This window comes from Pogona vitticeps, chromosome 4 (genome assembly GCF_051106095.1).
Source record: "Pogona vitticeps strain Pit_001003342236 chromosome 4, PviZW2.1, whole genome shotgun sequence".
Taxonomy (NCBI): Eukaryota; Metazoa; Chordata; class Lepidosauria; order Squamata; family Agamidae; genus Pogona; species Pogona vitticeps.
In genome coordinates this window covers 159185413-159212227 of record NC_135786.1, presented here as the reverse complement: position 1 = coordinate 159212227, position 26815 = coordinate 159185413, and the positions used below count along the sequence as shown (strand labels likewise).

At 41.0% G+C, this 26815-nt stretch overlaps 1 protein-coding gene and 1 long non-coding RNA gene across 4 annotated transcripts in view; both read right to left on the bottom strand.

Annotated features, from left to right (window-relative positions):
• Nucleotides 1–1102: 1102 nt before the first annotated feature.
• LOC144589209 (uncharacterized) lies at nucleotides 1103–6318 on the bottom strand. The gene is made up of 2 exons (XR_013545175.1): nucleotides 6235–6318; nucleotides 1103–1490 (listed from the first exon to the last, which is right to left on the bottom strand). It is a non-coding gene; the product is annotated as an uncharacterized LOC144589209 (long non-coding RNA).
• Nucleotides 6319–15064: 8746 nt separating this feature from the next.
• The window catches only part of FARS2 (phenylalanyl-tRNA synthetase 2, mitochondrial), a 290330-nt gene continuing 278579 nt past the window's right edge, over nucleotides 15065–26815 (bottom strand). For all 3 annotated transcript variants that reach the window (XM_072998580.2, XM_072998581.2, XM_072998582.2), the window contains one exon: nucleotides 15065–15360. In XM_072998580.2, coding sequence (XP_072854681.2) covers nucleotides 15222–15360 — 139 coding nt within the window. In that variant the 3' untranslated portion in view covers nucleotides 15065–15221. The remainder of the gene's footprint in view (nucleotides 15361–26815) is intronic.

Below are 26815 nucleotides of genomic sequence, written 5' to 3'. Positions count from 1 at the left end.
TGTACATGATGTGACTTTGAGTAACAGGATTTCAACCAATATAAGGTAGCTTCCTATATCCTAAGGGACGTGGTGGTGCTGTGGGCTAAACCGCAGAAGCCTGTGCTGCAGGGTCAGAAGATCCGGCAGTCGTAAGATCGAATCCACGCAACGGAATGAGCACCCGTCGCTTGTCCCAGCTCCCGCCAACCTAGCGGTTCGAAAGCATGCAAATGCAAGCAGATAAATAGGGACCACCTCGGTGGGAAGGTAAACAGCGTTCCGTGTCTAAATCACACTGGCCATGTGACCACGGAAAGATTGTCTTCAGACAAACGCTGGCTCTATGGCTTGAAGAGCGGGATGAGCGCCGCCCCCTAGGGTCGGACACGACTGGACAAAAATTGTCAAGGGGAACCTTTACCTTTACCTTTACCTTCCTACAGTATATCCTATGCCAAGTGATTACCATTTTTATGATTTCTACAACCGCACTGGCTAATCTTGTTTGTGAATCTTTCTAGCTGGATCAGAACTCATATAACTAACACTATAAATGTGATCCTATGTATCCTCAAAATAAAGATATGTATTTTCCAATATAGCTTATTCCACAGCAAACACGCATAATATCAAGAAGTTATTTCACACACTCACCAAGTTGGTACATTAATTTGCCTCACTGAAATTCTCTTTTTTCTATCCTCAGGGCAGCATTGTAATATAGATTTCAGTTGAACAGGGAGTTTTTTTACCTTTATTGAAAAAGGGTTATTTAAGGCTGACTCTCTGAGCACTTCAGCCATGCAGTGGATACTGTTCACATGGATGTTTCACTCTGCAGCAAATTCAGGCCTCCAGTTAATAAAAGAGTTACGGATATGATGTTTTCCTGTGGGCCAACATCCTTTGTTCAGGATGTTCTGCAGGAAAGAAGGAGATGGAAAAGAAAAATCAGAATGGATCCCCTACCAGTCCTATCTTCTCAAAATGAAGGCCTCAGCCTGTTTGTCCCTTCTGATTTTTTGAGAGAATAAACTCTGTGAATGGAAGCCCAGTAATCTCACCATGTGAACATGTACGAAGCTACACTACCGGAGTGGGAAAGGTTATTTGCTGAACATCTTCTTTCACCTCTCGTCGTCATTTCAACACTCCTAACAGCTCCTGATGTGGAAAAGTGCATCTCCTGAAAGGCTGAGCATACTAAAGCCCAGGTGGCAGTAGCTTGGTTCCTGAGGTGGGTTTTGTCCATGCACGGCAGGCAGAGGTCCTGGCAAAAAGCCTATCTGTGGAAGTATAGAGATCTGTAAATATGCGACCAACTGGCTCTTTTGTCCTCACTCAACATGCATTTCTGCAAAGCATGGAGATTAAAACAGCCACATGAATAACGGCCTCGCAAGCAACATCCTTCCTTGGCTTCTGTATCTGTTCTCTCCACTGGGAAATTAAAAAGCTTCTGAGCTTCACAAGAAAAAAATGACCATTTACAGCTTCTTTAGCATCACCTTAAAATATAAAAAGATCAAATCAGTTAGAGTAACACAGAGGTCAGTTCTCACAGTGGCCTTATTCATTTGCATCATTCTATAGCTCAGAGTCTTTAAAATATGATGGGAAGGCAAATCCAGTGAGAAGGCATGTTTGGCAATATAAGCACAGTGGCAACAAAGATCAACATGCTGTTTTCAGTCTCAGCTAAAGTAGACCTGTCGACGTAATGGGATTTTCATAAGTGTTGATATACCATTCAGCCATTGATTCAAAGAGTCTGCTCTTAGTTGGGAAAAGCAACAGGATAACGGCCAAAAGATTTAACATTGAGGATTAATTTTTGGTGAATTCAAGAAAGCATGCATCTTCAGAGTTTCCTGAGCCCAAATTTTTAATATTAAACCGGCTTTCTTTGAGTTGTGAATTTTGTCAGCAAACCTATTATTTGACTCTCATTATGTGAACAGTTTTGTCTAACTGTAATATTTGCATGTCTTGGAGCTACAGTATTATCTAAATACTAGGTAATGCTCCACATTTTGTCTCCATTCAGCCTAGTGCATCTTCTAAAATTTACTGTCCAGCTTTGCTAAGCTGGCTGGATAGCTCAATGGTTTAGGCGTCAGGCTGCAGAGCCAGAGGTTAGGAGTTTGATTCCTCACCATGCCTCCTGTGAGAAGAGCCAACCTGTGTGGCCTTGGGCAAGTTGCAGAGACCCAGGGTATTCTACCTGGAAAACCCTGAAAAATGGGTAATCATAAGTTAGAGTTGACTTGACAGCACATGATGAGGATGAGGATGGCTTTCATATCTTTGTCCTCCTGCTGTATGCTATCCCAGAAACATATCTGTTCTGCTTAACAACTCAACTGCAACCAGCTTGTGCTTTCAGAGGTTGGGACTGACCGTTGTCTTCTATGAAGAATCACTAGGTGTATGAAGCTACGTGGTAAAGACAGAATTATTCAAAACTGCATTTGATAACTTGAATCTCCTGGATTGCTGTCAATTTTTTTAACCAATAACACATTTAATCGCTGTCTGGGTATCGCTGTATTGTTTTGAATGTATTTTTTAGCTATCGTTGAGTTTTTAAGGCTTTCAGTTTTAATCTTGTAGACCGCCTAGAGTAGTGCTTGCACTAATTGGATGGTGTATCAATCAATCAACCAAATAAGCATCAGCTCCATTCCAGGGAAACCTGGCATCCTAGGACAGTATCCTAAGCCAATGTCAACATGCTTGGTTTCACAACTTGGAAGAGTTATGTTTTTGGACTGGCTATGCTGCCTGGAGGATTCTGACAGATCTAGTCAAAAGAAGTTTTCCAACATGTGCCCTGTCTGCAGTTTATCTAGCTCTGCCAGCCTTCCGCCTCTTATTCTATTGCCTGCCAACATTCTTTGCTCGTGTGCCATCTTTGTTCCTCTTTCTCACATTCTCTTTGCAAAGCAGGCTCAGAAACTGAGATTGTGAATCTTGTCCCATGCCGAGGCTAGTCTCATCCCCAGGCCTGACATCCAACACCTCTGGTACAGCAGTGAAGTTCTCCCAATAGAGTGTAAGAATCAACATCCTTTTCCAGCTGCTCAAGTTGATATCTGAGTCAGAGAGACAACATTTCCCAAGGTAAGAACTCTCATTATCACCTCGTTGTTATTTCAAAGAGCACATTACATTTGTATCTCACCCCTCCTTCAATGAATGGAGCCTCCTTTTCAGAGACTCAGATCAGACCAGGGCTGGAGGGGCCCAGGCGCATCTCTCTACTGAGCCATAACATTTCACTGACTGATGTTAGATGACTCCCTGTCTTTCTCAGCCTAACCTATCTTACACAAGCATGTCTGGAGAGGAGAATTAGAGCATACAAAGGGCAATTGTCTCCATTCATACTTATGGGGCAAGACAGCTCTGCACAGTTCAAACCAACAGTTCCCCCTGTTTCCACCAGGAGTACATAACCTTTGTACTTGTTGTTGTGACATGCTGTCAAGTCAGAACTGACTTATAGCGACCCTAACAAGTTTAAAGGTAAGTGAGATATTTAAGGAGTAGTTTTACCAGTTCCACTGCCTCAATCTGTTTCCTGGCTGAGTTGAGATTCAAATCCTGGTCTCCAGAGTCTTAGTCTGTCACTTTATCCACTACATTACACTGGGAACCAGGAGTGGGGACTCGTTGCAGGACTTGCTGTCAAGTTGTACTAAAGTAGTACTGTTGACTCAACTCGGATTAGACTTGAGTTGTTGTTTTTCAATGACTCGGTCTTGACTCATGACTGGGAACCCACCCACCCACCCCCCTCTTTTTTCTGGGGAAAAGAACTTGGTTTTAGTAGGGACTTGGGACTTGGTACCAAAGACTGAGCCTTGGAATTGGGACTCCAACCCAAAGATTTGCCAACATCCCTGTTGGGAACTCTGTGTACTTGTACACAGAAGTATTCCAAAACTATTTCCCCTAGGAATGTAATGAATTCATAATAATGGCGCATAGGACATAAACTGGATATAGAAACATAAGTGGCTCCCTTATTGATCTGTTCTAAAAAATATTTTGGTGAGAAAAGGTGTTTTTAAAAACATACAGAGCTTAGGAATTTCTAGTGACAAGAGTGCCTTTTATAAAATTGTTCTTTTATAAAATTGTCCCCTGAAACGGGAAGGAAGCATCCAACTGTTCTTGCCACCACTAGCAGGTGTTCAAAAGCATTTTTTTTTTAAAAAAAAATCCACAAAGACTTTGAAGCAAGAAGGGGAAAGCACCAGAGCTGAACAAGGCGGTTTCTCAGGTAAAATTCTGGGGCCTTTCAAAAGGGAATATTCACAGGAGTATTAAGCTTTAGACAGCAGGAAATGCCAGGAAGGATTTAATTTCTTCTGGAAGACCAGGCAGTTCTCCCTTCCTCAAATGCAGCTCTGCACAGCTGAATATTTCTAAGTAAGCAGGAAAAAAAACCAGATTTTCTATTATTACGTAAGTGAGGTTCTTTCCATCAAATGAAAGAATCCCAATATTTCTGATATTTATCCCTATTTAAAGACCAGACCAAATTAAGGGTAGTATGATGTTATCAAATAAACTATTTTTTCCCTTTTAATAGTGTCTGTTTTCCTCTTACAGGGTATATAAATCATAAGCTTTGAATTTCCCTCTAATCCTTCATGGTAATCTGTGGAAAGATGCCTTGAGATAAAGATGAAAGTGCTGTACACGTTTATAGTTCTTTTGCTGTATTTCTTATCAGTTTATCCTTTGAAATTATAGCTAACTGCCATTTTTTTGTATAAAGTTTAATGTACAGTAACAAATATATTTTGTAAAAATTCTGCCTATATAAAGATTCAATCATGTAGGCATGTTGGAAGTGGAGGACTCCCCAACAGAGTATTTGTCCCATCATAGTTAAAGATGGAATCATTTTTTGCCAACTAACTAGTGTACCTTCCTTCCTCTTACTGATTTAAAAAATCTACCCAGAACATTAAGGTAAAGGTAAAGGTTCCCCTTAACAATTTTTGTCCAGTCGTGTTCGACTCCAGGGCGCAGTACTCATCCCCGTTTCCAAGCCGTAGAGCCAGCATTTGTCCGAAGACAATCTTCCGTGGTCACATGGCCAGTGCAACTTAGACATGAAACGCTGTTATCTTCCTACCGAGGTGGTCCCTATTTATCTGCTTGCATTTGCATGCTTTCGAACCGCTAGGTTGGCAGGAGCTGGGACAAGCGATGGGTGCTCACTCCGTCGCGTGGATTTGATCTTAGGACTGCTTGGTCTTCTGACCCTGCAGCACAGGCTTCTGCGGTTTAGCCCGCAGTGCCACCATGTCTCTAGAACATTAGCCATTACTTAAAAAGGGGAAAACAAGAGCCCAAGAGTTGACTGTACTGTATGTATGGTCATCTCACTTATAGTGGCTCTAACAGATTTTTCAAGCTATGTGAGATATTTAAAGAATGGTTTTATCAATGGCCCTGCATCAAATTTCCATGGCTGAGTGGGACTTCAAACCCAAGTCTCATGAGTCCTAGTCTGTCTGTCTATCTGCTGCACCACACCGCCTCTCAACATATTAATCACATTATCTTCACCTGAAAGGATAGAGATGTCAAGATTGCCAAAATGGGCTATTGAGCAAAACAAACAAACAAAAAAAACTACAAGCAGAACATCATAACAATTACCTGAACTGGGGTGGGTGGGGTGGAAGTGGGACTGTGACATTTTGAAATGTTGTGGCCCAGAAATGTGAGATGTGATTATAACATGGGGGTTTGAACAACAATGAACTGCCTGGTAGAGGTGACTTCAGCGTTAGCAGATGTAACCATAAAAATGAAGAAAAAGAAAAAGAAAACAGTAACCATTTAAGCAGCAATGTACTGAATGTCCATTAAAGGGCACTCTCATGGTAATTAGAGTAATTAAGAAAATCCTATACAATTCCCATGCATTTCTCTAACTGTGCAGAAGCCTATTGTTTCTCTATGAGATTTGCTTGCCAGGCAAAGACCAATGTTAACTCAATATAAAAGTCCATTCATTCTGCAAGGATAGAAGGAAAAGGAGATAATGATAAATGTTTGTACTTTCCTAATCAGCAAACTTTTGCTTCTGTAGCAGAGTCTATGAGATTTTGAATCAGTCTGCTACTAATGCAAACTGAGTTAGGAGAAAATGTGCAAACAATGATTAGGAAATCTAAACAACCCATACCTAACTGTTAAGAGTAGTATGACAATGGAACTATTTACCTCAGGAGGTGGTGAGTGCTCCAATGCTGGAAGTATTCAAGAAAAAAATAGACAACTGTCTGTCATATATACCTGGGTTTCAATTCCTCCACTAAACAGAGGGTTGGATTTGATGGCCTTATATGTCCCTTCCAACTCCATGTTGCTATGATTCTACAAACATAATCAAGATGCCAGCCAGAATGGAGCTAGCTTAGTCAGCTGAGCCACAACACAGCCAAGCCAAGCCAAGCCCAGCTGAGAAGTGGGGAGGGAAAAGATAATGTACTAGTAGCAGCTGGAGATACAGCTGCAGAGAGTCAACACACAAAAATCATGTTTTTTCTGATAGATTTTAACTGCCAGATGGCTGTGAGAGCACATCGAAAACTTACTATTTTTGTGCATTCAAATATGCTAAAATACTAAGAAACGTATTTCTACTCTTATACATTTTACTTGGGTTTTTTTTTTAAACAAGATACACTTTCTAAGGCTATGAACTCTTGTATTTTTGGACTGAAATAAGATTTAAGTCCTTGTCTGTCATTTTTTTTTTTTTAGCTCAAAGCCTATAACTGAAATATATTTGACAGGCTGAATATTGGCCTACAACTTAAGTTGCAGTCTTCATATACATATATTTAAGCATCTGTACCTACAGTTTTGCTTATAGCTGCAAGAATTATATTTAGAGATTACATGCTTTTGACTTATCAACAAGTTAAATGTTTTCAACAATTTTTGGATGTTTGCCCATTAAAAAAATGTGAATAAATAAAGCTTGTAGAATTAGACAAATTAATGTCGCCTGGACTTATTTTTCTCTGCTTACATCATCATGAGTGAATATAGTGATATATTCTCATCCTCTAAAGAGAGATGGAACAAATTTGGAAGCTATATTTCTGGTGAGTCAGGCAGGAGCAATTAAATAATTTATACCCTGATACCGAGATGAACCTTGATATAATTATCATGATTACCTGGTTCACACTGGCGTTAACACTTTCAGAGGGAAATGTTAGCAATGATGGTCTAATAAGAGGTTTATAAAGTCTTATAGTGTTCTGAGGACTGTTTGAGCGTCATACTTTTGACAGGGAAATCAAGTTCAAGGTACTAGGAAATAAAAGTATTTGCACAACAATAAATTTTTAAAATACATACAATATATCTATTCTAGTAGGATATTTTATTTTTGTCTTTGTGATCAAAGGAGGAGGGGAGGTTGCTTGTATTATTATGACACAGTAATTTGGGGCAACATGCCCAAAAGAAACACTTAAAAGGAGGAGGCTAAAATGAATTTTAAAAATCTATGTCTAGCTTTGAGCTTTTAAATACATATTCTTTGTCAAATCTAAGAAATCAAAAAGCTACATCAAGAGATTCAACATATATGAAAAAAACATTTGAAGTGGGAACATTACTGCATTAATGGTGCAGTAATTGTAAAGTAAATCTTTAAGAGATCACATATTTTGGGATTTGATATCTATATTAGTATAGGGTTGCTAGGTCCCAGAGCACAGGCTGGAATCTCAGGGAATTATTTTGTTTCCCTGGACCTCCAAGTGGGGAGAACAATTTCAAAGTTTAGTGATGAGAAAACATTTTAATTTTTCTCTGCATGAGGATCTTTGGGCCAGTTAGATATGTCAGTGGACTGAAGCAATGAGTTATAGAGCCAGGGATCAAGTATTTGATCCCCACTGTGCCGCCCAAGGGAAGAAGCTGCTTGTGCAGCCATGGGGAAACAGCATGGTCCCACAGCACCTCTAGAAGGAGAGACTAACGAGTACTTTGAAGTACTTTATAGCTAGAAAATCCTGGCATGGAACATCATAAGTAGGAATTCCCTCAACAGTACAGTACATAATTATTTAGAGGAATCTTGAAACTCTGGGCACTATTTCCCAGGGATGTCAAAGCTCACACTCTCAGAATGAATTTGTTTGTACATGAGTTGGGGTTGTGCAATGTCAGCACACCAAAAAGCCAAGGGGGAGGACTGAGGAGAAAGGAAGTGACTGGATGCATTTTGGCCTGTCATGCCTTTTGAAGCAAAGGGAGAGAGTGGAGCATAAGCTTCATGACTCATTAGCTTTCTTGTTGCACAAGCCTTGGCAGCAGAACAGGCCCTGGAAAATAAAAAGCCTGTGTATTGGAATGAGGTTTCCCCTATCCTCAACAGCAGTGCAGGGCCTAGGAAATCTCCATTTGTATTGTGTAATGCAAGTAAGGCCACACGGGATGCGAGTCCTAGTGGGAATGGTGGCAACTGCTGAGTTGTCTACCCAGACACAAAAAAACGGTTCATACATATTTTGGCTCTGGATTGTTATGTCACCTAGGCAGGGATTTACTCAGATTCTGGTCCCATTTACGAGGGGGTGCTGATAAGCATTGAGCCTTTCACAGAAAAAATTGAGCTAGGAAGCTGTAACTGCCACACTATTCTAAATATTCCCCCAGGAAGTCAGTGCACTTGAGACATCTGTCCCACAGCTTCTTTGTTGTTGTTTAGTTCTTAAATCATGTCCGACTCTTCGTGACCCCATGGACAGAGCACGCCAGGCCCTCCTGTCTTCCACTGCCTCCCAGAGTTTGGTCAAATTAATGTTGGTAGCTTCAATGACACTGTCCAGCCATCTCGTCTTCTGTCGTCCCCTTCTCTTCTTGCCTTCACATTTTCACGACATCAGGGACTTTTCCTGGGAGTCTTCTCTTCTCATGATATGGCCAAAGTATTGGAGCCTCAGCTTCAAGATCTGTGAGCACTCAGGGTTGATTTCCTTTAGAATGGATAGGTTTGTTATCCTTGCAGTCCAGGGGACTCTCAAGAACCTCCTCCAGCACCACAATTCAAAAGCATCAATCCTTCGGCGGTCAGCTTTTTTTATGGTCCAGCTCTCACTTCCATACATCACTACAGGGAAAACCATAGCTTTGACTATGCATACTTTTGTTGGCAAAATGATGTCTCTGCTTTTTAAGATGCTGTTGAGGTTTGTCATTGCTTTCCTCCCAAGAAGCAGCCGTCTTTTAATTTCATGGCTGCTGTCACCATCTGCAGTGATCATGGAGCACAAGAAAGTAAAATCTGTCACTGCCTCCATATTTCCCCTTCTATTTTCCCCTTCTGTTTGCCAGTGGCCATGATCTTAGTTTTTTGGATGTTGAGCTTCAGAATATTTTTGGCGCTCTCCTCTTTCACCCTCATTACCAGGTTCTTTAATTCTTCCTCTCTTTCTGCCATCAGAGTGGTATCATCTGCATATCAGAGGTCCTTGTCCCTTTAGGTGTTTTTTGAGTTTGGGGAACAGATAATAGTCAGAAGGAGCCAGGTTGGGAGAATAGGGTGTATGGGGCATCACTTGAAAACCTAAGGATGTCAATTTTGCCATTGTTTCACCTGCAGTGTGTGACGAGGCATTGTCATACAACAGGATGACACCTTTGGAGAGCTTTCCTCAATGTTTTTCCTTGATGTTTTGCCTCAACTTCGTCAATAAAGCACAGTAATATTTTGCATTGATGGTCCACCAGCAGAACTCCTTTCTTATCCCAAAAAACTGTTGCCATTTGCTTCTGCACTGACCTTTGCATTCGGAACTTCTTTGACCTGGGGGAACCACTGTAACTCCATTCCTTAGACTGTTCCTTTGTCTCAGGAGCATAGCAGTAGATCATCACCAATTACCAGTTTGCCCAGGAAATCTGATTCATTTCTTGCAAAATGTTCCAAAACAGCCACCGATGACTCCACACGTTCCATCTTTTGTTCGGTTGTCAAACATTTGGGGATCCACTTTGCTGCCGGCATTCTCATTTCCAAGTCGTTGTGGATAATGGCACCAACTCTCTCATGTGATGTTCTCAGATATATAGCAATAATTTTGGCTGATATTCAGCAGTCCTACATGATCATGTCATGGATGGCTTTCACATTTGCAGGTACAGAGACAGAAAGAAGGCCTTCCACTGGGTTTCTCACTTTCAACACCGAAATGGCCAGTTTAAAAACTGACAACCCAACATTTAACTGTTGCATATGAAGGGCCACTGTCACCCATAGTTTGTGACATTTCATCATGGATCTGATTTGCACTTTTCCCTTGGAGAAACAGGAACTTGATTATGGTCCTATGCTCTTCCACACTGAACTTTTCTGGAGGTGCTGCCATGTTCACTTTGGACTAGCAAATGAAAGTTAAGTTAAAATCATAGGTAGCTGATTTTTGCACCATTGAATATAGACAAATTGGCCAATACACCTGCAATTTATAGCTTCCTAGCTCAATTTTTTTCTGGGTTAGGCGCAATACTTATTAGCACCCCCCCTCATAGTTGGATTCCACTAATACTTATTTCCACAACCAATTGGCCTAAAAGTGTTTTTCCCCCTACCCAACTCTGTAACATCAGATTAATCATCTCCACACCAGAACAAACTTCTGGGAAATCATAAGGCTGCAGAGTTGAAAGTTGCAGGGGACAGGATGCTGCTGAGTTGGTAGCCATAAACTAGTAACATTGCTACTGTTATTAACCACACACACACCCCAAAAAGGGAAGCATAGTAATACTGAATGAGGCTGAAATCCTAAACTCACCTCATAAAGCATACATTTCTCAGATTTTAAAAGCATTCATTCTACAAGTACCTGACACAAAATGCCATCTGAAGGTCTATTTCCAGGAATATCAGTTCTGATGATAATGCAATACAAAGATGGAGGTAACATGCAAATAGACATGCAGGAAGAATATGGCATCCTATGGGGTCTTCCCCACCCCCAATTGAGACAGAAATGGTGTCTATCAACAGCTGCTAAACGATGTCTTGATTTTGAGCATTCTAGAGCTGGCCTCCTTTTTAGATTAATGTTACTGTCTTGGGAATGTGAGTTTATGGTTAAATTCACTCACCTCTGAAGTAGTGCAATGGGAAGGCAATTGGTAGCTCAGGTAATGTGCAGCTGTTTCCCTTTGAAACATCTTTGCAAGGATAGTCAGCCAGACTAAATTGAGTGGTCGGCTTGTAATCTATCCAGTCTGTACAACGCTTCTGTGTACTTCAACATCTTTCGCACACAGCTCAGACTAAATTTAGTTTGCAAAGGGAGGTCTCTGTGCTGACTCAGAAGTAAACTCCACTGTATTTGTTTAAAGGGAATGGAAAGCTGTGCATGGAATTGTAGCTTGGGACTTTAAATGGCAAACAAGCTTCAGCACCATGCTCATTAAACTTTTTTTAAAATCCCCCTACCGTAATAAAAACTACAGACTTTTATTTTATTGCTCCGTTGGATATCCTGCTTGAGAAAGAATTCTGTGACCATTTAAAAGCACACTCTATGTTGTTGACTGTGTTCTTGCCTATTTTCTGCAGGGGGAGGAGGGATGCCTCTTCAAAGGGACATAGGAAGCTGCCTTATACTGTGTCAGACCAGGTTGCCAGCTTCAGACAGGATTCTTTCCTAACCCTACTTAGAAAGCTCTGATGTTCTCTGGTTGTCTCCCATCCAAGTACTAATCAAGCCTCACCCTGCTTAGTTTCTGAAAGCTAACAAGGTTAAGTGTGTTCAGAGTGGTATGAGTAACAATGCAGGCTAGCCTCCATAAATCTAAGCCTTCCAACTTCCCCCTCCCCCTGTTCTAGCAGTTTGTGCAAATGGAAGCTATACATGAAAAACCAAGGGCCAAATAAGATGTATTGTTTTTGGAAATTCATGGCATCAAAGCCCTTGTTTGCTAAGATAAAGGAAAAAGCAGGAGATGTCTGATCACATAGTTGAGGTACATTTAATCCTTCTTATAGTTAGCATTTTTCTCTTGAATACACAGAGTGATGTCACCGAAGTAAGATAGTGGCCTTGGAACTGAGCTCCATCAGAATATCATCATCATTGTTGTCACCACCATCTTAGAACTGCAGAGCTGGAAGAGATCATATAGATCAGTGGTTCTTAACCTTTGTTACTCAGGTGTTTTTGAACTGCAACTCCCAGAAACCCCAGCCAGCAGAGCTGATGGTGAAGGCTTCTGGGAGTTGCAGTCCAAAAACATCTGAGTAACAAAGGTTAAGAACCACTGCTATAGATCATTGAGTCCAGCTCCTGTCAAGAAGGCACAGTGGGGAATCTAACTCCAAATCTCTGGATCCACAGCCAGATACCTAAACCACTGAGCTGTCCAGCAGTCCTACAGACAGATTTAAACAACACTAAGAATCTGCAGAAAGAAATCTTAATATTTAAGCACACGAATGTCCCAAGGTCCTAACAGCAGCAAATACTTGCAGCTGTGTTTCATGTCAAATAATATTTGAATAAATAAGAACTGCTAGACTAGTCTGGTGTTCTGGAGAATGCTAAAGACTCTGTCAGGAATACAGACTGTATGAAACAAATATCTGACCAGCTCAAGGCTATGCACCAAGAGTGGCAGGAAATAATGCCTCCCCTTCAAGAGAAGGTGTGGGGGGGGGGAATCTGAGAGCAGCACCCTGAAAATAGGCAAGGCCTACCAGCACATCCTTTGTGCCTTTGCCCCATTATACCTGGGAAAAGCAAACATGACTTATTTTTTTGGAAAACAAATGGGAAAAAAGACTGAATACACAACCGAGAGGAGTGAAGCAACTAGAAGGGGAAAACAGCCTGATTGAATGAGCAATAGATTTATTTTAGAAGTACTTTGCAGACATTTATAGGGAAATATTTTATCAGTCCCCAGAGTAATGGTGGTTCACTCTCAGCCCACAAGCAGACCCCCTGACATAATGATCAAGTGTGCATAGCAACGAACAAAACCCACCATTGTGACAACTCTATGTTACGGTGGCCTGCTAACTTGTTTTGAGAAGGTCTGCTGTTCAAGCCTCAAGATTATTAGTTTATTAGTCCCTTTCAGGACTACGTTTAGACCTTTATCTCTCCACAGGATTGGCTTTATGGAAAAAGGGCTACTCGCCAGGGATAAAATGGCAGCCGTCTGAGTCCAAGAAGCAGACTCTTGAGATGATCTGCTTTTTGCATCTCTAGAGAGTTGGGCTGACATTGGTAGAGAACATAAAACATCTTCCCCAAGTATAAACAGATAGGTTCACTTGGGAACCTACAATCTTGTCCTACTGTTTCTCTATCAGCCTTTTATAGTATTTTTAAATGACTTATTCCCCCCACACACAGTTAAGATAAGAGCATTAATGCTATTCTTCAACAGCTTTATTAAAGCTTTGATGGTGATACTCTTGATTTTATGAATGTCTGTGATAATTTTTGAAATAGGACAGGAAATGATCTCCCGCATGATGCATCTCCTATAATGTTGGTAACTGTCAATCTGATTTCCTGCACTGATCCCATGGCTATTACCGGTGCATGAGAATCTATGCCTCAGAACTCCCAGTTGGTATTTGGGGGCTTTTTCTTTTGCACTTTAAGTTCTGTTGTTAGTGACCCTAGTTTAGTTAAAATTTTATTGCAGTAAGTTACAAATGGAGGGTAATGGTTCACTATACAATGAAAAGTGGTCCCTGTTAAACTTTATAATTTGTCATTGACATCCAACTCTGATTTTCCAATATTAAAGAATGGCTCTTAAGTTGAAAATTGCATCGCTTTGTGCAAATGGAATGGGGTCTTTTGTAAAGTGTGCAAAGGTGCAAGCACTAATTCAACAAGACAAACCAGACATCTTGTTATTATAGGAGATATATCATAAGGGAAAAGGTTCCCTATTCTATCTAGCACAGGTGTGGGCCTGGCTTATGTTGCAGCAGGTACCTCTGAAACAAGAGGCATGTTAGCTATTGTGGCTTCTCCTGGGGTCATAGGCTCAGAGATTCATAGGCTGAGATCCTGTTACTTTATGGAAGGCAAATGGCTTTATATTCAGTTGCTTCTAGCTGGCAATTAACAAATCATTGTGGGGATTCTTGGGAGAACACACCTACTGGCTTGGCACACAGTCAAGAATCCCAGAAGGGACTCATTAATTGCTAGCTGGAAGGAACTGAGTGTTATGCTGTTTGCTTTCCACATGCATAACAAAGCAACAGGATTTCAGCCAGAGACTCCTTTAGTGATAAAAAAAAGAGAGGCAGATATGGCTTCATTAAAATGTGCTAAGAAAACGACATCTTCATTAATTGCTAGCTGACAGCTCGCAATTTATGGGTCAGCACACTGCCCAAATGCTAACCAACAGGCTTTCATTTGGGACAACCCTTCATATATGTAAGACAATTAAAGAGGAGGAAGTCATTTTGTGGAGGGGAGATCTAAACCTCATTCTAGACCACTGGTTCTCAAAGTGAGGCTCCCAGATGTTCTTGGACTGTAATTCCCAGACAAATTCACCATTTACTGTGCTGTCCAGGATTTCTGCGAGTTTCAGTCCAAGAACATCTAGGGACCCAAGTTTGAGAACCACTGTTCTAGATCAGTTGGACATTTATAACTCTGCCTGCTCTCCTCATACTCTGACTGAAACATGGAACAGTCTCACTAATTGAAAAGCTCCTATTGTACCTTTCTGCCCAGTTTCCAAGGCTCCCTTGGTCACTGATTTTTTTTCTGGGAAGGATGGAGTAGGGTGAAAACCAGGGAGGAGGGGACACGTAGTATCTTGGAAGAGGGCTGGCTGGAGCACTTAACAGGAGCAGTCAAAAATGATATAGCATGCCCCACCTGTATTGTTCAGTTCTTGTTTTAGCTTCAACCAACCTATGAAAGGCCCATTTGCAGACAGGCCTGAGGTCAAGTACAACAGCTTGGCAATGCAAGAACAACACACATGGCTGTGGACAACCACAGGAAATAAACATGAACACATAAGGTACAAAACCAGGTTTTTATTACTATTTAGAGGAAGTACAGTGCTACTCTTCATTATTACACCGTTGCCAAAGGCCTCTACATGATGAAAACAATTTTAACAGGAATAAAAAAAATTAAGGAGGATCAAAGCGAATCAGAGAGAGCAAAGCTGCAACGTCAAAACCTTCCTTCCACTCCTAATTCGTGTACGGCTGCTTCTTCAATAGCTCGATGAAGGCTGCTCACTTCCTTCTGAGTCAAGGTCCTTTCCAAGTGCCTGTATGTGATCTCATAACAATGGCTGACCTTTTTCGTCCTAGAAAACACAAAACGCATGTTGGAGGTGAGTTCTACATCCTCTTATGCACCTCTAAAAAGGGTGATGGAGTGCATCCCTTCCATTATCTCCTGCTTTCCTTGTCATGTTATTAGTTCTGTTTCTCAAGTTACCAATCCAAAGGATGGAGCCAGACTCATCAATTCTCTTCACTAATGCATAACTCGCTTTGACAGAGGAGAAGGTATCAATTTCCCTTTTGTAGGCTCACTTGCTTCTCAACCAACTCTCCTTTTCTATCTTTTAACAATCTCTCCAGTAAACAAAACAAAAATACCTAGCACCAATGATTACGTGTCTTTCCATAGAACATGCTACTGGGAGGGCAATTTTGAAGTCACTAGGCTTGAACATTTAATATCTCAAAATAGAAATTAACATGAAATGTTCATTAAGGACTTCTGTCACACCCACCCCATCATAAGCCTGGGTGTAGACTACATAAATGCAACAGATTCACTTTCTAGCCACTACTGCAGAACTATATAATGGCTGAAATCCTGTAATGTGCTTATGCCCATGGAAGCTATGCCACTGAAGGGCTTGACACTGCTAATTAATGAATTTCTGCTTGGATTTTTAGGCATGAAAATGTGGTGCACTGGCTGGCATGTGCCCAAATATCCAAATGAGAACTCATTAATTGTGACCAAGAAGTCATGGTGATTTGTGCCATTTGCCTTCCACAGGTGTAACAACATTACAGGATTTGGGCCAATCAGACATTATGAGACTATTTTCCATGAGACATTGATAGTATGCAACACATACCTAAAGAGACTGAAAATATTAAGTTATAAGAAATATAATTACTGTACTAGCAATTAATTACTTCTGATGTAACAAGGGTGCAATGAAGTGCAATGAAGTAAATAAAACGTAGGATTAATAATACTTTTTCAGAGAATATGGAACTTTTCCTAATTACTTTCAGAAGTTACTTTTAAAAGGTTTTTTCAGGCATTTTTAAAAAGTGTTATGCTCTTCTCCTATTGATCTCTCTGCTTCCAAGTAACAGAAAGTAACTGAAAAGTCCCATATCTGCCAAAAAAGTACTCTACACAGGTCAAACAGGCCTGTTGCTACACAGAATGATAATGGGTATAGATCTGAAATTAGAAATAGTACTGTACTATTCAAATATCAGTGAAAAAATATTTCAGTCTTTCTGGATACTCTTTCTGACCACAAAATTGCCATGATGTACTAAATATTTTTTATTACAAACATTCATCAACTTATTTATGAAAGGATGTCTGCATTACCACACAACTATTGTTGTTAATGACCCTTGTTAAAGGAATTATCAGTTTTTGAACTTTCAGTTCCTTCTAGCCCCACTGATTACAGTCTTTCACCTGCAACACTTGATGAAACATAGTTCACAAGTATATATGTGCCATAGTAAAATTTGTTAGCCTTTAAGGCCCCACGTGACTTTTTGTTGCTTTTGCTGCGGTGGACTGACCAAGGTAACCTGTGGGACATGTACAAAATTGAGGTTGGAAATGTTCCTGTCTCTGGACTAGAATGCCCAGAAACTCTCCCACTAACCTAGTCTGGAAAAAGGAAGCAGCCTATCAAAGGTGTCATCACTGATAGTGTTAGTTTCCTGTGCACCACCATCATGTCTGATCAACTGATTTTGCAGTTTACAGAAAAATTCCAGTTTGCTTTCCATTGCTAAGACTAGCCCCAGGAGAATGACTGATTGTATTCAGTAGATGCTGGCAGCACAGTGAGGTCAAAGTCACAGAGTATGTGTGTGAGAGAACACAGTCTAGATGCAACAACATTTATTACTTTTGTGGCTCCTGCAGTTGGCCGTAGTTTATTGGAAGCTAGGACCTGTCCATGCAGGGAGTGGGGTGGGAAGAGGGGCTGGTAGGGCTATTTATATCCATACTAGGATTCAAAAGAGTAAGATCAAAATGTGCTCAGCGTCTGGGGAATTCCAGGGGTTGTAGCCAACAAAAGTTACTTTTTTCAACTTTGAGTAAAGGTTTTCATGTAGAGGCTGGATAACTGCCTGTTGGGGGTGCATGACAAGGGGCCTGAATTAGATGATTCCTAAGATTCCTTTCAGCTTAGTGATTGTAATATCCCATCATGGTCTTTGGTCAGATCAATCTTGCCAGGCTGCTGGTGTCTATTGACCTGCCCTAACAGTTAAGAGGTTTTTCCTGATATTAAGCTGAAATGTGATGCCATGTAACTTCAGCCCATTATTACATGTCCTGTACTTGGAGATGATCGAGAACAGATCCTGCCCCATCCCTGAACGACTATCTTTCAAGTATTTGAAAAGTTCTATCATATCTCCCCTCAGTCTTCTTTTCTCAAGGCCAAACAAACCCAGTTCTTTCAGTCTTCCATTATAAGCCTTGGTTTCCATTTGCATTACCATCCTGTTGCCCTCCTCTGAACTTGTTCTAATTGGTCAGCATCTTTGTTAAAGTGTGGTGTTGAGAAATGGACACAGTACTCAAGATGAAGCTCAACCAGTGCCAAATATCAAAAGACTAGTATTTCACTGGATTTTGAGACTCTGCTTCTGTTAATGCAGTCTTTCTGTTGTTTTCAGACCAGTGTTTAATCCTATTAAAAAAGTAAAAAATTGTTCATATCTTCCAGGGTATTAGCTATTCCACCCAATTTTGTGTCATCTGCAAATTTGATAAGTACTCCTTGTACCCCTTCATCCAAGTAATTAATAAAAATGTTGAAGAGCACCAGGCCCAGGATTAAGCCTTGTGGTACCCTCCTTGCTGCCTCCTCCCAGTTTTAGTAAGAGCCATTGATAAGCACTCTCTGAGTACAATTCTTTAACCAACTGTTTATCCACCTGACACTTGTGCTATCCAGCCCACACCTAGTTAGCTTGCTAATCAGAGTATCATGGGGCACTTTGTCAAAGGCTTTGCTGAAGTCAAGATATATTGCATCTACAGCATTCTCACTATCTACTAGGGAGGTTACCCAATGAAAAAATGAGATAAGACTAATCTGGCAGGATTTGTTCTTGACAAATCCATGTAGGTTTCTAGTTATCACTACATGCTTTTCAGGGTGCTTGTAAAGTGATTTCTTCATAATCAGCTGCAGAATTTTCCCTGGGATTGAGGTCAGGCTGACTGGTCTGTAGTTCCCAGGTTCCCCCTTTTTGCCCTTTTTGAAGATACGGATGTTAGCCGTTCTCCAATCATTTGGCCCTTCACCCATTCTCCATAATTTCAAGACAATAATAATCAGTGGTTCTGCAATCTCTTTAGCCAGTTTCTTCAATATCTTTGGATGCAATTCATCTGGCCCTGGGAAGTTGAACTCATTTGTAGTAAGGTACTCCATGATTATTTATTTATCAATCTCAAATTATAATCCTATTCCCTTCCTTTGTACTTCACATTTGCCTGGAAAAGTATAGACTATCTTGTAGGAGAAGACCAGGTTGAAGTAGGAATTGAGGATTTCTGGCTTTTCTTTCTCTGTTATAATTTTCCCATCCCCATTTACTAAGGGATGACTACTGCAGCATTAAGAGAGAAGCAACTCCCATTGTACCACAGAAATAATCATATCTTGACTTCACCAAAGCCTTTGACAAAATGTCCCATGATATTCTGATTAACAGGCTAACCTGGTGTTGGCTAGATAGCACATTTAGTAGAAATATTTTAAGAATATTATATTTTTAAAAGCTATTTTCTTTAGTTATTGCATGCCCTTTCAGAACTAGCATGAAACCTCCTCCACCTACACCTCTCCTCCTCCTTTACAAAAAAGTTTATTTCCTTTAGCATAGTTACCCTTTCCTAAGTAAGGCTTCCTCTCTTTTCATTTATTTTTTAATTAAGCAAATGGAAAACAACGGGTTATGGTCACTGCAGCATTAAGCCTGTGATACAACTCCCACTGTATCACAGAAATAATTATCTGCACACAAACTGCATACATAGCTTGAAGGACTATTTAAAAAACCCAAAATATCCTTTAAAAATGAACTTATCTATAGATCAGACAAGCAAAATTAGTGGCAACACTGCAATATCTTCTCTGGAAAACCTCTGATATTATTGCCTGTGAAATGTATCCATGGTGTATCTCTTCTTCTGTGTGACCAATATTGGCAATAACTTCAGAGCACCAAGCAATTGCTTGCAAGGTCATCCTGTAGGTTAACCATCTTTTACAGAGCATTGGTCTTTAACAGGCAGGTCATGACCCACAACCGGACCATGACACTTGCTAAGCTGGCTGTTCTCTGTAAATGCCTGTTTCTTCAGAGAGGGGAAAAAAGAAGAAGAAAAAATAAAGACAAATTGAGGAGATGCAAGGGAGGGACAGGACTAAACGACTAAAGAACAACAAAGGGAAGGAAGCAGAGGTAGAGAGTGAGAAGATCAGTGCTTTAACAGAGAAAACATAAGTGTCCCAAATGTCATGGCCAAATGGGTGGGACAGGTCCTTTAAAAAAACAACAGGGTTGCAAAATCCACTCAAGAGATAGTAGATTTCACCTTTGACAATGTGAATTAAAATAGACAAAGAGCTGCCAGGCACTAAGAACCCCTTCCCCCAAGTGCCTTATACAAAACACATAGTTCCTTTTTGACTAAGGGGCAGAGGGATGCAGAACCATGATAACCCCCTGTCACATTCCTGCCTGTCCTTGGGTTGTTTCACCAACCAAAGGGCACAAACTACCTGTAGTTTCGCTGCCACCCGTTGATTACATTAACCTTGTTTATTATTAATGATAGAGGTCCAGGCAATGTGTCATTTAAAAAAGAACCAAATAGAAGTTGTTTATTATTACAGGTGATGAAGATACGTCGTTAACTCTTAACAAAACATCCTACTTTTTCCACCCTCAAACGCCAACACTCGTTCTCTCCACTCCCCCACTACAAACTCCGAAATCCTCTTCTCTCTCCCTCCTGCAGAAACTCTTATATCTGGTGACTCCGCCTCTCCAGGACTCTCATTGGTACATGCAGATAGCCCATTAATATCAGGCGGACGCCATCAGAAGAACAGTGATAAAAAATTAGGTTTGGGAGCATTCTAATCCGTGGTGCTACAGCTGAAATTTGAGACCTACCATCTGTGAGTAGAATCTCTGCAGCTCCCATTCATGAGCTCAAGCTTGCTTTAAACAAAGAGCCTGCCACAATCCTCTGACCATGGATTCTGGAACCGTTAAAAAAAAATTTCAGCACCCTACCTATGTAATGTCCAGCTTGATGAAGATTTGTGAGGAGTCAAAAGCTAGCCTCTTTGGGTGAGATTTTAGTGGTCCAATAAAGTGATCACCCACAGTTGTCTTCTGAGCTCTGACTCAGATAGCTAGAAACGTAACCTCATTTATTTGTACTTTTAAATGGCTTCACGTTACATCAGAAATAAATTACACCATGGGCAAAGAAACAGTAAGCCTGAGTTGAATCTGGGGTTTTTCCCACTGAAGTCTTCTCTCACAGTAACGTTTGAGTTTTCAAAAGTTACCTTTTTAAACTTTGTAGTTCTCATAATCACTTTCCCAGTATGGCCATAATTGTTGGAAATTTCTGAAAATGCTAGAGCAAAAACATAACTTTTCCAACTCTGACATGAATGGCCAGATCCTAAATTAGGGGTGGGTAGGTTGTGGCTCCCCACATGATGTTGTAGACTCCCACTAACGCTAACCAACAGCAATGAATGACAATAGGAACTGCAGTTCCAGAGTATTTTGAAAGCCATAAATTGCTTGCCGCATCCCAAACAAAAGTAATCCCTAGCTGTTTTGAACCAGAATTATATGAAAACAAAGGATTCTTTATCAAGTATATAATAGAAGAATAAAAAGAGTCATTTCCCTTATTTGTTTATTTCATGGGTGGGGAATCTATGATCTAGGTGCTGCTGGACTATAACTACCATTTACCCCATCAACATGATTGATGGGCACGGAAGACAGGAAACGTAGTTTCATCTACATGAAACTGCTGGGAGAGATTGCCCAGGGTTTGGGGTTCGGTGTCACCAGTACGCTAACGACACCCAACTCTATCTCCCCTTCCCATTTAAATCCAAGGAAGCTGTCCAAGTTAAATCTCAACTGGATTACTGTAATGCACTCTACATGGGGCTACCTTTGGAAACTCCAAAGGGTCTAAAATGCAGCGGTCGGAATGCTGACTGGGGCTAGTTACAGAGATCATGTGATCCCATTGTTACAGCAGCTCCACTGGCTGCTGATCTGTTCCCAGGCACAATTCAAAGTGCTGGTCTTAATCTATAAAGCCCTAAATGGCTTGGGTCCAAGCTATCTAAGAGATCGCATCTCCCTCTATGAACCTGCCTGGGCTTTAAGATCATCAGGGGAGGCCTTTCTCTCAGTTCCGCCACTCTCGTAGGTGCATTTGATGGGGACATAGGAGAAGGCCTTCTGTGTTGTTGCTCCCAGACTCTGGAACTCCCTTCTACGGGAAACTAGATTGGCCTCCATCATTGCTGTCCTTCCGCAAGCAGGCGAAGACCTTTCTGTTCAGGCAGGCTTTCCCTTAATGGTGGGCTGAGAGGGTTTTTAAAAAATGAATGGCTGTGCTCTGTTGTTCTAAATGTGTTTTAGTATTGATTTTATTACTGTTTTTAATATATACTAGTTCAATTCTTTTTAAATATTTGTATACTGACTGTTTTTTAGCTTCTACATATTGTCTTTTTAATGATGTAAGTTGGCTTGGGTTCTTTTTAAGGAGAAAGGTGGGATAAAAATATTTTAAATCAATCAATCATCATCTTAGAACTACAGAGCTGGAAGGGATCCTATGAATCATTGAGTTCATCCCCTGTCAAGGAGGCACAGTGGGGAATCAAACTCCTAGCCCAGACACTTAAACCACTGATCTGTTGAGCAATTCATATCATCTAAATCAGTGGTTCTTAACCTTTGTTTCTCTGATGTTTTTGAACTGCAACTCCCAGAAACCCCAGCCAGCACAGTTGGTGGTGAAGGCTTCTGGGAGTTGCAGTCCAAAACTCCTGAGTAACCCAAGGTTAAGAACCAGTGATCTAAATCACTGAAAAACAACCAACACACCAACACCTGCTACTAAAAGGTTCTGATCAGTGACCTGCTTAAATGAAGATGTTGTTTGGAAAGATAGCAAGGAAGGGGCCAGCCTCGTTTACCATCAGGAAGGCCATAGGTTCCCACCCTTGGTTAGCAGTATGTTGGAGGAGGACTTAGACCTTTGGATTTCTTTATTTGTTATGCAGCAGAAAAACCAGCCTGGGGTGAGGAGGAGAAGAAATAGAAAAGAAAATGGTATGTGTTGGTCATCAATCATTAAAGAAATAATTTGGCTTGGGACACCAAGTTATACGCTGTGTTTTCACCAAATCTGGAAAAAAAGAAATGCAGTTGAGAGGAGGCAGTTTTATGATTAGGAAAAGTGAGAATTACATTGCTTTGTGAACACTGTGTACACTGGTGATGCTCTAGAAGTAAAAAAAAAAGTAAAATACATCAAAGACAAAAATTAGGCTTGTGGTACCTTTAAATCTAATAGATTTATTACTGTATCAGTTTTTGTGATCTTGATTCCAACTATTCAGATGCACAGCATGTTATCCTGAGTTGGCACATGTATGATAGAGAGAGTATAAACAGGGAGAATAAAGTGAAACCTGATGTCACAATGAATCTGTCAACCTTTATGAGTGCTATGTATGGCAGCTAACCTACCAGGATAGTAAAATAAACTTCAAGGACAGCATTAAAAAAAAAGTCAATCAACCTGGCATTATACACTGATACATTTCTAATATGCACTGTTTCTAAGTAGAAATAACAACAAACAAGGAAATGTAATGTGTGCATAATTATTATATACCATCAAGTTGCTTGTAAATTAGTGACCCTTACCAGGCATAAGTATCATTCCCTTCTTCTGGGGGCACCCTGGGATTGTGCAGCTTTCCCAAGGCTACACAGGCTATCTCTTCTCCAGGAAGGCATAGTGAGGAATCAAATTCCCAACTCTTGGCTCCGTAGCCAGGTATTCTAAGTGCTGAGTACCCAGCCAGCTAAATATAATGTTATATTTACATTTTTAAACAACATTTGCATACTCCCTGCCCCCATGTTAGATGATTACTGACACTTAGGAGATGTAAGCAGTTACCAGCAACAGCACATCATGAGAGCATACTGAAACTGAGCTGGCTGCAGCACATCACAACAGAACACGGATTCTAAAACCAAGCAGTAGTATCTGAGGACAAAAAGGAATGGCTGTTGGGTCACGAACATAAAGCAATCTGTGGCAGGAAGCATGGATTTAAGGCAAGTCAGGATTAGTTCCAAGCAGATACAAAAAATATGATTTTAAGTGCAAGTGATAAAGAAAACAAGATTAAAAAAAAGAAACAAAAAAGGCACCCTTTGTTGTTCCTCCTCTCTGTTGATTAGGGTGTTTTTGTGGGGGAGGATCTGAGGGAAGAGATGAGAGAATGTTTAACTGTCCATAATTACTCCTTCAGAAGACATTGACATTATTGTTAACATATGTAGTGCCTGGAAAACAGGATTCCTCTGCTCTGCCACACATGCTAGCCTATATCACCTTGTTTTATAATGATTTATCTCTGTAAGCCAGAGGTGGGCAATTTTGATAGCATTGGGGCCCATGTTTTTACTCCAGCACTTTTCAAGGACTGCCTCAGCCTCACATATTTAAAAAATACCCAAAATTAAGAGGGACAGAAGGAACTACACCCCATTTTGACTTTTAATTTTGTTGGTGTGGGGGCAGCGGTGGCTATGAATACACACACACAAACACACTCACTCACAAATTCACACACACACTGCTACTTCTGGATGCCTCTAGGAGGAGAAAGCACTTTTTTAAAAAAAGCAAAACCTTAAATTTTAAAAAAATCCTAGCAGAGGGTCCATGGAGGCTGAGATGAGGTAAGCTCAAAATGGACATACAGAGCTTCATGAAGTTCTTTGGCCACAATTTTCCCCACTCACTCTGTGAGCAAAGTGCAATCCATCGGCTGTAAGCTCAGAGTTCATAGTGCTGCCCCCTCAAGTCCACGTGTCCCCCTTTTCACTTTTAAAGTCCACCTCACGCCATCCGGGGGGGGGGCGTGCAATTTAGCCACATTTCCCTCATCTACTTCCAGTCTAAGAGGGACCTTGTTCAAAGTCATCGATTGGCTTTTAATGACTTCCCTGTTTTGGAAGAAAATTGTCCTCTTCTCTTTGAGTCTGGAACAGGCCAGGCCCAAAATGTGGCCTCTTGGCTTTCTAGAAAACACATGGAGCGGTTAAACCTCAAAAACATTTTGAGGGATGTGGGGATGGGATAATGCTCCAACAAGGCCTCAGGGCATGCGTGGTCTCAGGACCCGTGGAAACTGCCCACCCTGATACATGTTTCGATTTCTGTGTTGGTCACCAAACATGAAAGAAAGGCCTCTTTCTCTGAACTCAGCATGGAAGCTAAGTGAAGAACGCCCTACTCTGAGCAGCAGTGAGTGTACAGTGGGAAGTATGGGTGGATAGATGGTGAGTATGAATCGTGAATGGATGAGTGGCTGTACAGATGAAAGAGTATGAATTAGGGAGTATGTGAATGGGTAGCTGAATATGAATGGGGTGAGTATGGATAGCTGGCAAGTTAGGTATTTGACTGTGGAGCCAGGGTTGGGAGTTCACGTCCCCACTGTATCCCCCACCCCCAGGAGAAGAGCCAGCCTGTACAGTCTTGGGCAATCTATTGGTCCCTTTTGGCTCATCTTTCTGACACTGACTGGCAACATCTCTCCAGGCAAGGCTCTTTCCTACCCCTACCTGGAGATGCTGGTGATTGAACTGAACCTGGGACCTTCTGCATCTAAAGCAGATGCACTTCGAAATGGCTCCCCACTCTGCCTTACTGCTTTGTAGTAATGCAGCACTTTCCTAACTCCTGAAAGCTTCAGTAATGTTGGTAGAAATCCCTATATGCACACACATGCTTTTGTGAGTTCTTCCATTGGATTCCCTCTGAGCTTCCAGTTTCAAACAGGGTAGGAGGGGAGAAAGTGCAAAGAGGGCAGAAGAACGGCAGCGCTTCCTTTCGCTCATAGCTTTTGATCTATATTCCACCGTCTTCCTTGGATAGGTGGTGCTGAGAAAGGAGGAATGAGCTGTTCTGCTCCCTACCTGCACAGTACCTGGAGCCTGGGTTCCTCAGCTTGCCACCACAGAGGGGGAGTGATGGGCAAGCACTTCGTTTTGAGGGAGGGGAGTTGCCCTTTCATGTCTGCTTGGCTTGCTCCCTAACACCTTTTATGATGGAAGCAAGCATGCAAGCTGCAGGTGCCCTTGCCATGCTCAGATCTATGTGCTAGACAGGGAGGGGAAATGAGTCTGTTTTAATGCTTTGTCAATTTCACACCTATTCAACCTTAAGTCTGTTTTCACCACATTCAATTAACAGTCAGAGACTCTTCCAAAAAAAAGCATCCCCCCAAAAAAAACCAGTTTGGAAACAATTTTTTAAAATAATAGTCCAATTACTGTATAAGAACTCTTCCTAATACAGACATTTTGTATACAATATTCCTTAATATATACATTTTTGTATGTACAGTAACTTTCCTTAATATATGCTTCTGTACACTATATTGTGTGGACAAATTTGTCTGAATCAAAAGCTAAATATTCAGATCTATGTTGGTACGTATGTGTATAAATGTGCCATTTGCAGTAAGGATATAACAAATGCTTACAAAGAAGCCACATCAAGACACCCTATTTTTTAAAAAAGGTCAACTGCTGCAACATTTTCATTTCTACCTGACAGTGGAAACACCAGCACTTTTTTTGTCAGCAGCAGCAGCATTAGCAAAACACCAGCAAAATACAAACCTTGTATTTTATGTTCTAAAACCTTGACTGGTATCTTACTTTCAGGGGAAGGGAAACTGTGTGTTTCTCCTGTTTTAGCAGCCGTACCTACCCACCCCCCCAAATCCTGCAACTGATCACAGAACTGATCTTACAGCCAATTCAAGACCAGGCATGAGAAGGGAAGCCTGCTCAAGTGACCTTCCAACCCACAGTTCCAGATTAGCATATTGACCCTTGAATTTGCAGGGAGGGGAGACAGTTTGCATTGCATATATGTTTTGTTTGCAGGTTTGTATTTGATTGTACTTTCTGTCTGGTTGTTGACAGCTGTATGTGGAATCTGTACCAGGAGTGACTGTTATGGCAATTGAGAAGTGTAAAATACGGTTTATGAATGGAGTTGATTGATCTGATCTGTGTGGTTCCCGGCTGGAGAGACTCAACATTTATATAAGGAGTGATTGTGTGTGAAGTAGTCAGAAAAATTACAAAATTAGAAATATTGTATTGAAGTTTGGTCTGTTTTTGTGAGGAGGTTGC